This window comes from Drosophila gunungcola, chromosome 3R, assembly GCF_025200985.1.
Source record: "Drosophila gunungcola strain Sukarami chromosome 3R, Dgunungcola_SK_2, whole genome shotgun sequence".
Taxonomy (NCBI): Eukaryota; Metazoa; Arthropoda; class Insecta; order Diptera; family Drosophilidae; genus Drosophila; species Drosophila gunungcola.
Window position 1 is genome coordinate 9,097,263 of NC_069139.1, and position 12,332 is coordinate 9,109,594.

At 43.5% G+C, this 12,332-nt stretch overlaps 3 protein-coding genes across 8 annotated transcripts in view; all 3 read left to right on the forward strand.

Moving 5' to 3' along the window:
* The window catches only part of LOC128252076 (ETS-like protein pointed), a 59,698-nt gene extending 52,240 nt beyond the window's left edge, over positions 1-7,458 (forward strand). For 2 of the 4 annotated variants that reach the window (XM_052979478.1, XM_052979479.1), the window contains 3 exons: positions 4,762-5,759; positions 5,826-5,983; positions 6,237-7,458. In XM_052979478.1, the coding sequence (XP_052835438.1) occupies positions 4,762-5,759; positions 5,826-5,983; positions 6,237-6,300 (1,220 nt within the window). In that variant the 3' untranslated portion in view covers positions 6,301-7,458. Of the gene's footprint in view, positions 1-1,370; positions 2,973-4,761; positions 5,760-5,825; positions 5,984-6,236 lie in introns of those variants that run through there. The other 2 variants (XM_052979481.1, XM_052979482.1) reach the window with 2 other exon arrangements.
* A 20-nt stretch (positions 7,459-7,478) lies between these two features.
* LOC128252077 (glutamate dehydrogenase 2, mitochondrial) lies at positions 7,479-9,954 on the forward strand. 3 transcript variants are annotated; one of them, XM_052979484.1, is made up of 5 exons: positions 7,479-7,527; positions 7,589-7,989; positions 8,514-9,106; positions 9,165-9,569; positions 9,635-9,954. In XM_052979484.1, exons 2-5 carry the CDS (start codon positions 7,608-7,610, stop codon positions 9,857-9,859), a joined length of 1,605 nt encoding a protein of 534 aa, XP_052835444.1. In that variant the 5' UTR covers positions 7,479-7,527; positions 7,589-7,607; the 3' UTR covers positions 9,860-9,954. The 3 variants fall into 3 exon arrangements, with proteins under 3 accessions (XP_052835444.1, XP_052835443.1, XP_052835445.1); XM_052979483.1 differs by having other exon boundaries at positions 7,490-7,989; XM_052979485.1 differs by lacking the exon at positions 7,479-7,527 and having other exon boundaries at positions 7,853-7,989; positions 8,494-9,106.
* A 129-nt stretch (positions 9,955-10,083) lies between these two features.
* LOC128266567 (uncharacterized) lies at positions 10,084-12,119 on the forward strand. The gene has a single exon (XM_053003157.1). The coding sequence runs from the start codon at positions 10,274-10,276 to the stop codon at positions 11,924-11,926; it is 1,653 nt and encodes a 550-aa protein (XP_052859117.1). The 5' UTR covers positions 10,084-10,273; the 3' UTR covers positions 11,927-12,119.
* The last annotated feature ends 213 nt before the right edge of the window (positions 12,120-12,332 follow it).

The following is a 12,332-nucleotide window of genomic DNA, read 5'->3' on the forward strand; positions in this document are numbered from 1 at the left end:
ATTATTTATATATTACATATGTGTATCTGAAAGTGGAGCCAAGTCGAAGACACGTACGCCTTGGATTTAAAATAGTTAACTAATTTTTAATTTCTTGCTGCTCTGTTTTTATTTATTTTTTGTTCATTGTGTGTGTTTTTTTTTTGGCATGATCTCATCGAGCGAATGTGTTTGTGAGAGGCGGCAGCCAATCCCACTTTGGCTCATTATGCGAGTATCTGTGAGATACTTTTGCTGTGTGGAGCTTGCTGATGATGTGCTGCCCACTCGATCATCATGGTAATGATCGCCAAGAGCCCAGCCAACTGACCAGTGGGCCGAGATACTTTTCTGTCTTTTTATTCCGTACGTCTTGGCTCTCTGTCTTTTGGTTTGCTGGAGCCATTTTGAGGGGTCTTTTGACGTTGGCGTTGTTAATGATCTCAAAAGACCATTTTGACTAGAAACTGTACTACTTAAGTATAAATAAAATTTTGAATGATGATAAAGTCGTGAAATAAACTCTTTTTCAATGCATGATAATATAAATTCCACAGACATGCAGACATATATATTTTTCTTTAAAAAGATACATTTTAAATGTATAAAAAGCCAAAAAAAAATCTTGCTGTTTGAAGTATAATTTTATCGCAAAACAGCAGTCTTGTTGTCGAGCAAAAATTCTCAGAAACAATGCTCTGATATTAAATTCCCGGTTTTACCAAAATCTACATAAGGTCAATATAGAGCGAAATTCAAATAACGGTAATGGAAATTAATATTTTCACTTTTAAAAACTTTAATTTAAATGTAATATTACTAGTTTTCTTGTGAATCATAAGGTTAATGTTTACCATTTTAAGACTTACCAAATGTATGTACCAGTAAAACAGATAAGGGTCATCCAATAAATATGTAAGACTGTTTTTATTTGTACTATTTAATGGATTTCCTTATCGAAATATAATATTTTTATTAAAATTCCGATATGGGATATAAAGTTAACAAATGTTTGGTGCTGTGCGAATGGTTTCAAATCAACAAGAAGAACTTCAAATCACCGCCCAACTCTTGAAACAAATGATCGCCTTAAATGCGCAGCGTCGGGGCATTTAATTTGAGTCGCTGTGGTTTTTTTTTTTTTTTTTTTTTTAGTTACTGCCACTAACTAAGAGAGCAGTCGATGGATGGCTGATTGAGCGAGAGCGTGTGAGAAACACCCTGTGAAAGTATTCTCGACTCGATTATTATTATTTGCCGTTCCATTGGCACATTCGTATTTGTATCTCGGAATGCGAGCCGAAGTCGTTGCCGAGCCGAACACAACCCGAACAAGCACTCTCTCCCACACAAACGCTTGCGAGTGCGAGCGAGAGGGGCCGAGTGTAGAAAGAGAGAGCGAATGACGAGCGGGCCGACGAACGGCCAAACAGCCAACAACCCGAGTGCAACTTCTGAGCAACTTCAGATCTTAAACGGGTGTCGAAGGTGGTAGAGCTAACGTCGCTTGCTCGCGCATATTGCCTCATAAAAAGTACCATACCATCTACACTCAACTGGACCCTTCCCGATCTTAAATCGCTCATACGCCGCGTTCTTTTTTTTATCGCCCGCTGTGTAAAGGAAAAGGCGCGCAAAATACACAAGAACACGATAAAATATATTCGACTTTGAGAAACGGAAAAACAACACTAAAATTACTGATTGTCGCGTGGAATGAAAACAATGTTCATGTAGTTACGATATGCGCATTAATTTATCGCCCGTGCCAGAGCGACGATCGTGAAGTGCTCACAATTAATTGCCATTAATTCGCAAAAGTGCTAAGAATTCGAGACGGTGTGTGAACTGCGAATGCCGCAAATATATATTGAGATATACCAACAAGTGCGAGCGTTGTTAATTAAAATCCCGCAAAGCAAAGCAGGGATTTGGAAATATCACGCCCTCATAAGTCCCCTGCTGATACTAAAAACTTGTCAATTGTCCAGCGGGCCATCCAATTGATTAGGACCCGCATCAAGAAAACCGAACACCGAAAACCATAAACCACAAAACAACCAAATTTTCCCAAATCTGACAGTGCAAAAATTAAAATATTCCCCTTACTCGACCCCCAAAAACCGAAAACCAAAGTGAAGTGAAATCAATTTTAATACAACTGCAAGTACCACCAGCATAAGGGGACATAATTCTATCAATTGAGAGCTGATCCCGCAGATTTCCCTAGTCCAGAGTCAATGACGTGCACTTTGACCAGCGAGGTGGAGTTTCCGTTTTTGAGTACCGATCATTTTGAAGCGAAGAAATGCCGCCCTCTGCGTTTTTAGTGAATGCCAGCATAATCAGTGCCGCCAACGCCTTGGACAGCGAGAAGGATCAGCAGCTTCAGGAGCAGCAGCAAAACCACAATTTCACCAGCAGCAGCAACAACAATTGCCACACGGCACCCAACTACAATATGGTCCTGCAAAGCTATGAGAACTATCCCAGCTATCACCTGGCACAGCATCATCATCATCATCATCACCACCACAGCCATCCGCACCACCAACTGGGTCAGCAGGCACCGCTGCATCACCACGCGATGCAGCAGCAGCAGCAGGCGGCGCATCAGCACCTGCAACACCAGCAACAGCAGCAACATCCCCACCAGCAACCGCCGCCGCAGCAACAGCAGCAGCAGCAGCAACACGGATACGGATCATCATCCCAGCTGTCGGCCCACCATCGTTTGTCCGGCGGCAGTACGGGCAGCACCACCACCACCTCCTCCGGCTCCAGTTCGAGTGGCTCCTCGTCAAGTGCCTCCTCGCAGGGATTCGCAGCTGCCGCCGCCGCCGGGAGCACCACCAGCAATCTGGTGGGGGCCCTGAGCAGCTCGACGGCTGCGTCACTGGGACTGGGGTACTTCAATGACATGGCGCCCTTCGTGGGCGATGGCAGTGCCTACTACACGGACTCGGATGTCAACTTCTTTAGTTCAGGTACAGGTCAGCAAATATTTACCGACATCAAAAACGGTGCTTTTAATTACGCTTGCTGGGGTGTGAAAACCAAGAGCAGCAAACCAGAAGAAGATGCGGTGGCATAATTAAATTCGTAATTTGCTTTTAAGTGTTTGACACGCAACAAGTCGGGGTGGCTAAAGCGGATGGGGGTACACGCAGAAAAAAACCAATTTAAATCAAATGTTTGGAATTTTCACTTTATAAGACAAAAATGAATTTCAATAAATTGATATATGCAATATGCAATTGCTTTTGGTTTGAAACCCGAATTTTTGCTATTTGTTATTTTATTATGATTAATAATAAAACTTCTGATTCTTAAAATATCCCTATGCCATTTAAAACTTTTATAATTTTGTACAAATATACAAATTTATGTTTTTAATGATAGTAATTTTAATTTTAAATGATTTGCTTTCTAAACGAGCTTTAGCGAATTCAACAGGGATACTTCCAATTAAGAACCAATTTATAATGACTTTATTAGTTTACTATTAGTTTATTATATTTTTTTTGGGTGTAGCAGATTGACCTGGTGATAAGTGGCTTGTTGAGGGTTAGAAGATGCCCCGGCAGCTCGGATGTATCTGGCAGATACTCTCGCGCTCTCTGGAGGCGGCACCTAAAGAGGCGCTGCCAACTCTTTGGCCAGCCAACGGGGGGCTGTATCTGTATCTTTGTATCTCTGTATCTGCGGGCGAATGGGAAGCGAAACGAAGCGCTGGGAAAGCTTTTTATTTCTTCGCTGAGTGCAAGAGAGACGGCTACACAGCTGCGCATGTATGTGTGGGTATGTGCCAACAGGTTTTCGTATCCCACAGATACAATACACGAGTGTTGTACATCGAAATGTGTTAAATTTCGCTGTATTCGCAATTAATGTAGCGTGCACACCATTAGATCGGGGTTGCTACGTCTGTGTGCGTGCGTATCTGTGCGATGGGGTGTGTATAAGTGTGTGTGCTGTGATTTTGATTGGTTTTCGAAGTCTTTCCCTCGTTTGAGAGACGCCCCATTTCTATGAACATCATTTAATTAAAATTGCGAACAATCTATAATCAATGTGTTTTGGCGTGTGAAAATCTGTCTTTCTACTTGACGGCGCAAATAAAATATTTCTTATGAGAAATTCTGGGCCTTTTGGTGCTTAATAATTTAAGAATTACAATTATGATTATCTTAAAAAAAATGTTTCGTTTTCATTGATAACATTTTATTATTTAAAAGCCAGTATTTTTAAGAAATATATCAAAAAAAAAAATGAAATTAATTTCAAAAAAGATTAGAAAATTAGTGTCATATGTTTTCTATCAACTTATTTTGTTTAATATATAAAATTTTATAATTGTACATTTATGAGCTGAAAGAATGCTTATCACAGAAACTAATCTAAAGCTTTGAACACATGCAAAATCACAAAAACTTAGGAAGACCTCTCCTAAAAAAGTATGTTAAATTTTATAGCACAATCTATATTAAAAATAATAAAATAATTTTAGTTGTAATACATTTTTACAATCTTCTTCTTGCATAAAATATAAAAGTGTGCGATTTAAGAAGCATCATGTTAAAAAGTTGTTTCCATTAATCTTTACAACCTTAATTGGGGGTGTTTTCTAAGTGGTCTGCTTTGATTTCTTAAATAGTTATGTCATTTTTGATGTGGGTTAATAGCAACAGATTATATGATCCTCACCCATATCCATTGCACTATCCATGGCACTATCGAATAAAATCCAATTAACCTCTTATTTTTTCGTATCGCTTGCAGGCTACAGCACCAGCAACACACACGACCGCAGCAACAACAGCCCGCCTCCGCAGCAGCAGCAGCAGCAGCAATCGCAGCAGCCGACTGTCAATGGCAGCGGCAGCGCCAGCAGCAGCACCAACAACAATAACAACAACTCCATGCTACCGCCCGCTGTCCAGCAGAACAACAACAACAACGAAAATAACAACACCAGCAGCAGCAACACGAACAACAGCAATAGCAGCAACAACAGCAACAATGCGAATGCGGGCAGCAATAACAACAATAATAACAATAATAATATCAACTATATGGCTGCCATGGCGGCGATCTACCAACATCAGCTCAAAGAGGAGCCGGGCACCCAGAATGGTGGCATTGGATATGGCGGAAGTAATAGCCAGAACGATCCCACGGACCTGAGTAGCTATGGCCTGCCTGCCCACCTGGCCGCCTACAGCGGTGTTAGTGGCAGTGGGCCAACGGGCGGCGGAAGTTCGGGAGGCGGCGGCGATGATGGTGATTACCACAGCACGATCTCGTCGCAGGATCACCAGAGTCAGCCGCCGAGTGGAGGAAACGGCAGTGGCGGAGGAGGAGGAGGAGGAGGAGGCGGCGGAGGAGCAAGCAGCACCGGCAACAGTAATGGTTACCTGGACGGCAGCTCCGAGTTCTATGCCAGTTACGCGAACCGGGGTCGCTTCCACGATGGCTATCCGCCGGACTTTTCGCCATACGAAGCGCAGTCCTTCCAATCGATGGGCACCCAGCCCACGGCCATGGATCAGTGGGGTGGCCATGCCCACCAGCTTCCGGCGGCGTACATGAGCACCTTGGGCCTGGACAAGGGGCTGCTCGGCGGCTACACGACGCAGGGCGGAGTACCATGCTTCACCGGATCGGGTCCCATTCAACTGTGGCAATTCCTGCTCGAACTGCTGCTGGACAAGACGTGCCAGAGCTTCATCTCGTGGACCGGCGACGGCTGGGAGTTCAAGCTGACCGATCCTGATGAGGTAAGACACTATTTATTGAATTATTTACGAATGCCTTAACTCAACTTTACTTCTCTTAACCAAAAGGTGGCTCGTCGCTGGGGCATACGCAAGAACAAGCCCAAGATGAACTACGAGAAGCTGAGTCGCGGTCTGCGCTACTATTATGACAAGAACATCATCCACAAGACGGCTGGCAAACGATATGTCTACCGCTTTGTCTGTGATCTCCAGAATCTAGTTGGGTAAGTTCAAAATAGTTTTCAAATAAAATTTAAGAGATAATGGACCTAAAAGCCTTCGAGCATTAGCAGTGGTTACAAAACTTTTTTTTTATTGAAACCGGTTTTATGTTTTGCTTTTATTAGTTTTATATTGAACACATGTTATTGGTAGCATTAAAAATTAAATTTGCATAACCTAGACCTTGTGTTCACCATAGTAATTCATATATTTGCCATTAAAATAAACTAATCAAACTATTTTCTTTATTCACAGGCACACCCCCGAGGAGCTGGTGGCCAAGTACGATCTTAAGATTGAGAAGAAGGATGTGGATTAGCGGCGAAGCAGCGAAGAAGCTGCCTAAATCGGGAGCAGTTCCAGGAGATCTGCTCCCAGCCACGGATTGTACTCAACCAACCGCAAAATACTGTCGAGCGTTATTGTTTACCAAGCGTGATGTTAGCTTTTAAGCAGCAGCCTCCGATCTGCGATCTTGCTACGAGATTAAAGTGTTGGCCAACCATCCATCCCACCATCCCACCATCCCCGAAGTCCCGATCCTCTACCACACATAATACCACCCACCAACCTATCAAACCGATTTGCTTGTAATTATCGTGTAAAAATTAGACTTTTGAATTAATTTGAAATTAATTTAAAATACTTTAGAGTTAGGATTAAGTCAGCGGATCTATAGCATTGTAAATCAAAGAGGAAGAGCAAGAGAACCAGTTGAAGATGAAGCGAATTAAATTTGAAATTCTGTGTGCAATGCGACGATAATTCTTCGTTCTCACATAGTCTGTTTAAAGATGTCTGCTGCAAGGATCGAACGTTGATAGAGGCCATAAAGCATGTGTCCCCCAAAGTGATATTAGAGCGCAACATTTTGTTATACTTACATAATCATTTTACCCGCACGGGGCACCACAAACATTTCAAAATCATGCATGTATATAGCGACGAGGACGTGTGTATGGCATATAATTAGGTCTCTAGTATTTATGTATAGCCCGTAATCAGTGCTACTGGTACAACTAAGTTTTCCCACTTCCAAGCCTCTACTTTCTGTACTTCTCTGCGCTTCCGTGCGATCCCAAAAGTTTTAAACGTAATACGGCACAGTAGTTGATCATCATGTATCTGATGAACTCTTGTTATCGTCTACCATATGTATATCTATAGGCTACCGTTAGTTAGGCTCCCTAGTTTCCCTACAGCATTAAGTGCGTGCGTTAATCGACAGTTCGAGAAGTGTTTATTACCTTGTATGTGTGTGTATAGCTAATAGTTAATAGCTTAATACTTAAGTCTAGCTCGTAGATGCTTAGCCACGTATTACAAGCATAAACGTAACGTTATATTGATACATAGATACACATACATTTGTAGAGCAATTCTAAAATATTGTATTTATACAAGCGTACATCGTAATATTTAAGCTACGATTAACATTAATATTGCTAATGATAAAAACAATAAAAGAAAAACGATATGAAAATACAACAACTTAGTTCTCTCTGGGTGATATTTCAGAGCGGTGAAGATTAGTTCTCTTCTATCTGTAAAAGCGTAAAAAAAAAAAAAGTTCATCGATCCTTGTTTATTTTCAAAATTATCAATAGGTTTACTGCGAGCTGCATAATGTTTCGCAGTCTGCCAAGGCTCCTCAAGAGGATGCGCTGTTATGGCCCTGGGGAAGTTTCAGGCCGTGCCACACACCAGATGCCCGAGCACCTGAAAAAAGTCGAGACCGACAAGGACCCAGAGTTCTCGGCCATGGTGCTGTATTACTACCATAGGGCAGCCCAGACCATGGAACCCGAGCTGGTCAAGGAAATGGAAAAGTATCCGCATATGCAGCCGGAGGAGCGCCAAGCACGCGTCTCCGCCATTCTCAATCTGCTGGGGAGTGTGTCCGCCTCGGTGGAAGTTAATTTTCCCATTGTCCGCAAAAATGGCAACTACGAGATCATCAGTGGTTATCGATCGCACCATGTACGACACCGCCTGCCCCTTAAGGGCGGTAAGTAGCTGAGCTTCTTGCAAGCACGCGAATTCTTTAGCAGCAAAATTGTCAGTACTGCACTGGTAAAAAAAAACTTCTTATTCTTTGCGGCTTTTACCTAGTTTAACTATAAAAATATTAATTTTTTCGTTCGAATATTTTTTAAATAAATTTAAAAAAGTTATAAAAAATTAATTAAAATAGTAAAATTAAATTTGCATTTATAACAAATATGCCCAATTTTAAATCTAAAATGTTCGACATTAGTTTGAATTCACTGTATTAAATATTATGATTTTATTTGAAATATAAATATGAAGTATAACAAGTTTAATTCAATAGCCAGATATTTATATTTACAGCTCCATTTTTTTACCACAGTTCAAATAGTAAATTAAGACATTAAGACGCAAATCCTTTAGCTTTTATATAAAGGCTTTAATAAAACGGAAATTTTGGTAGCTAAATGGACTGATTTTATATTCCAAAGTATTATCTAAAATTGTTCCTAAGTTATCCTAGTCTTTCCCTATATCAATTAGGTATTCGGTACGCTCTGGACGTGAACGAAAGCGAGGTGAAGGCCCTCGCCGCTATTATGACTTTCAAGTGCGCATGCGTAAATCTACCATATGGGGGATCTAAGGGAGGAGTATGCATCGACCCCAAGCAATATACCGTGGATGAGCTGCAGACTATTACGCGGCGATATACGATGGAGCTACTGAAGCGTAATATGATCGGACCTGGGATCGATGTTCCCGCACCCGATGTGAACACTGGTCCGCGGGAGATGGCCTGGATTGTGGATCAGTACCAGAAGACCTTTGGCTACAAGGACATCAATTCGTTGGCAATTGTCACCGGCAAGCCCGTTCACATCGGCGGCATTAACGGTCGTCACTCGGCCACGGGTAGGGGCGTTTGGAAGACGGGCGATCTCTTCCTGAGGGACAAGGATTGGATGGATTTGATCAAGTTCAAGACGGGCTGGAAGGATAAGAGGGTCATCGTGCAGGGCTTCGGCAATGTGGGCTCCTTCGCCGCAAAGTTTGTGCACGAGGCGGGTGCCAAGGTTATCGGAATAAAAGAGTTCGACGTTTCCCTTGTTAACAATGACGGTATCGATATTAATGTAAGTGCCACTTCAATTTATGATGATGATGGGCTAAACCTAAATCCCAAATTTGTAGGATCTTTTCAATTACAAAGATGAAATGAAATCCATTAAGGGATACCCCAAGGCGGAGGAGACAACCGAGGAGCTGCTGACGGCCGATACCGACATTCTGATGCCCTGCGCCACCCAGAAGGTGATAACCAGCGAGAATGCCAATGACATCAAGGCCAAGCTGATTCTGGAGGGCGCCAACGGACCCACCACACCCGCTGGCGAAAAGATCCTATTGGAGAAGGGCGTGCTCCTGGTGCCCGATCTCTATTGCAACGCCGGCGGGGTAACTGTCTCGTACTTCGAGTACCTCAAAAACATTAACCATGTGTCCTACGGCAAGATGAATTCGAAAACCACCTCCGAAATAATCATTGAGCTGATGAACTCAATCAACGAGTCCCTGCAGCAATGCGGTGATAGCTACGTAGGATCCTTAATCCTTGTCAATAGTTAATATCCTACATATATTTCCTTTCTTTTCTCCATCAGCCTGAGATAAAAGCCAATAAGAAGCTCAAGAGGATTCAGGAGTGCACCACGGAGGCGGACATCGTGGATGCAGCTCTGCAGACCGTATTAGAATCTGCAGCTATTGGCATCAAGCAGATGGCCAACAAGTACGAGCTGTGTAACGATCTGCGACAAGCTGCTTATATCTGGTCCGCTTCAAAAATCTTCAATGCCATGGAAAGCTCAGGCATTTCACAGCAGTGACAAAATTGTAGTTATTTTGTTTACCTTCTCAATATATTTTATTGCCTATTGAAATTATTTTATTAAAATAAATTTTACTTGTTTTAACGAAATAATTTTAAAGCTTTCTATTTTAATAAAGTAAATACGAAAAATATAACTGGCTTATGTGTTACATTTCAAAAAGTTTTAACATATAGAGAATTCGATAATTTAAAATTTTAAAGTTTTTTTAAGCAAAGTAAATAAAAATGCTTAGATGTAAGCATAGGCCTTGCCTTGAAACTCATATCTCAGTTATCGTTTTCATTAAACAAACATTCCTAAATTCATTCAATTCATCAACACAAAACCTAGCGTTACAACCAACTCACCCACATTAACATCCCGCATTGGCCTTAACTTTTGGGTTATACATTTTATAAGACATTTGCCATGGAGGAAATCAAGAAGTTCGATAAGGTGGCCTTTCTGGAGGGCTACCTGCTGAAGCACAAGGAGCTGGGCAAGCGCCAGCGCGAATACAAGAAGATCCTGTCCAGCAAACTCAAGACGCGCAAGGAGACGATCATCGAGGCCAGCTTCGAGACGGCCATTGACCAGCTGGAGGAGGAGAAGAACGATCTGCGGGCCCAGATCTGGGTGGCCAGTGGCACGACCCACAAGAAGGAAAACAATCGCTGGCTGGAGCTGATCCGTTGTCATGTCGAGTGCCAGGAGAACCTCTCGCAGGACATCAATGCCCTGAAGACATCCATCTTCAACATGGAGAAGGAAACCAGCCGCATGGACAAGCAGATCTACAGTCTCAATCGTCTGACCATTCCGGACCAGCAGCACATTCAATATGTGATGAAGGCCCGGAAGAGGATGACCATACTGGAGAACTCCCTGGAGGTGGGTGTGCGCCAGGAGTGTGGCTTCACGGCGGCCAACGCCGATTTGCGGGAGCAGCTCATCCGCATCCTGAATCACCGCACCTTCTTCAACGATTCATATACGAAAATGGTGCAGAAGCTCAATAGCGACAAGAAGTACCTGATTGATCTCATCGAGTATGCCCTGAACACTTTCGATGGCTGCATTGAGGTGTACGAGAAGATTGACATGTTGGCCAAGCGGGAGGCCAAGGAGCGGGAACTGCGGCGTGTGGAGATGCAGGGCATTATGCGAAAGGTGGCCGCCGATGGCGACAATACCGCCTTCCTGAATTGCAAGTCCAAGGCCCGGGAGTTGGCCGACTTGCAGCCCAAGGAGTACAAGCGAAGGGACGAGTTCCGACGGGTGCACAACAAGAAGATCAACCTGTACAATTCGGTGCTGCAGAAGATTCTCCAGTACTCCGACTCCAACAATGTGGACGAGGTGATCGATAAGTTCCAGCAGCAGGAGAGCCTCTACTACTCGTTCTTCAACTATGCCAACGAAATGAGCTATCACATCACCCTGCTCAATAACTCGGTGAATCGGCTGTTCGAGGACATAGTGGCCCTCAAGAGGGATAACACAAATACGCTGCAGGAGCAGCTGGATCAGATCGCCAGTCTGGAGAACAAGGTGCGCACCAAGCAGGAGTCCAACATGGAGCTGCACAAGGCACGGGAGAGCAACGATGCCCGGCTGGAGAATCTGCTGCAGGGCGTGGAGACCGTCTGCGAGATGTGCTCCATCGATGCCAGTCCGCTGGCCAAGCTCCTGGGTGACCACACCCACGTCAACCTGGTCAACGTGGTGCGCTTTCTCAAACTGCTCGAGGCTAGGGTCCTCGAACTGACGGCCAGTGTGTATGTGATGGAGCGCCAGGAGGATGGCCGCTTCGACTATGTGGTCAAGCAGATCGAGAAGATCTGCGAGCTGCCCACCGATCTCAATGACATTGTGCTCACCCAGCAGTGTCCCGAGTGCGCCGAGGGCGAGGCCTTCAACATGGACGAGGGCGGCGACGGGGTGCTCGTCCACACCGTCAAGGAGGCCAAGAAGAAGCTCTACGAGAAGGTCACGCAGCCGGAGATGCAGTACCGCCTGCACAGCATCAGCCAGTGCCGACTGCCACGATCCCGCCTCCTGGCCGCCAAGCGCAACATGTAGATTACCCCTTTTTGTCCATTTTCGGCGTGGAATCTGCTCCAGATGCTCCAAGGTTATTTCGGTTTCTATTTCGACTATGCACAACTTTCCTGGTTGGGACTCAGCCCCAACAATCTTCTGCTCACCAATGTATGCTCTCGGTTGTGATTTAAAAATTAATTAATTCTGGATAAAATAAAATTTTAAAATTTGATCAGAAATCTTTGTTATCAACTAAAATAATGCAGCAATAAAAAACGATTTTGAGGCATATTACTTTATTTGAATTATAATAAGAAGTCTAGAGCGACTCGGCTATTGATCCTGATCACGAATATATATACTTCGGAAATGCTATCTTCTACCTGTTACATACAAGTAACGGGTATAAATAAATATTTACACCAAATTTTAACATATCATTATG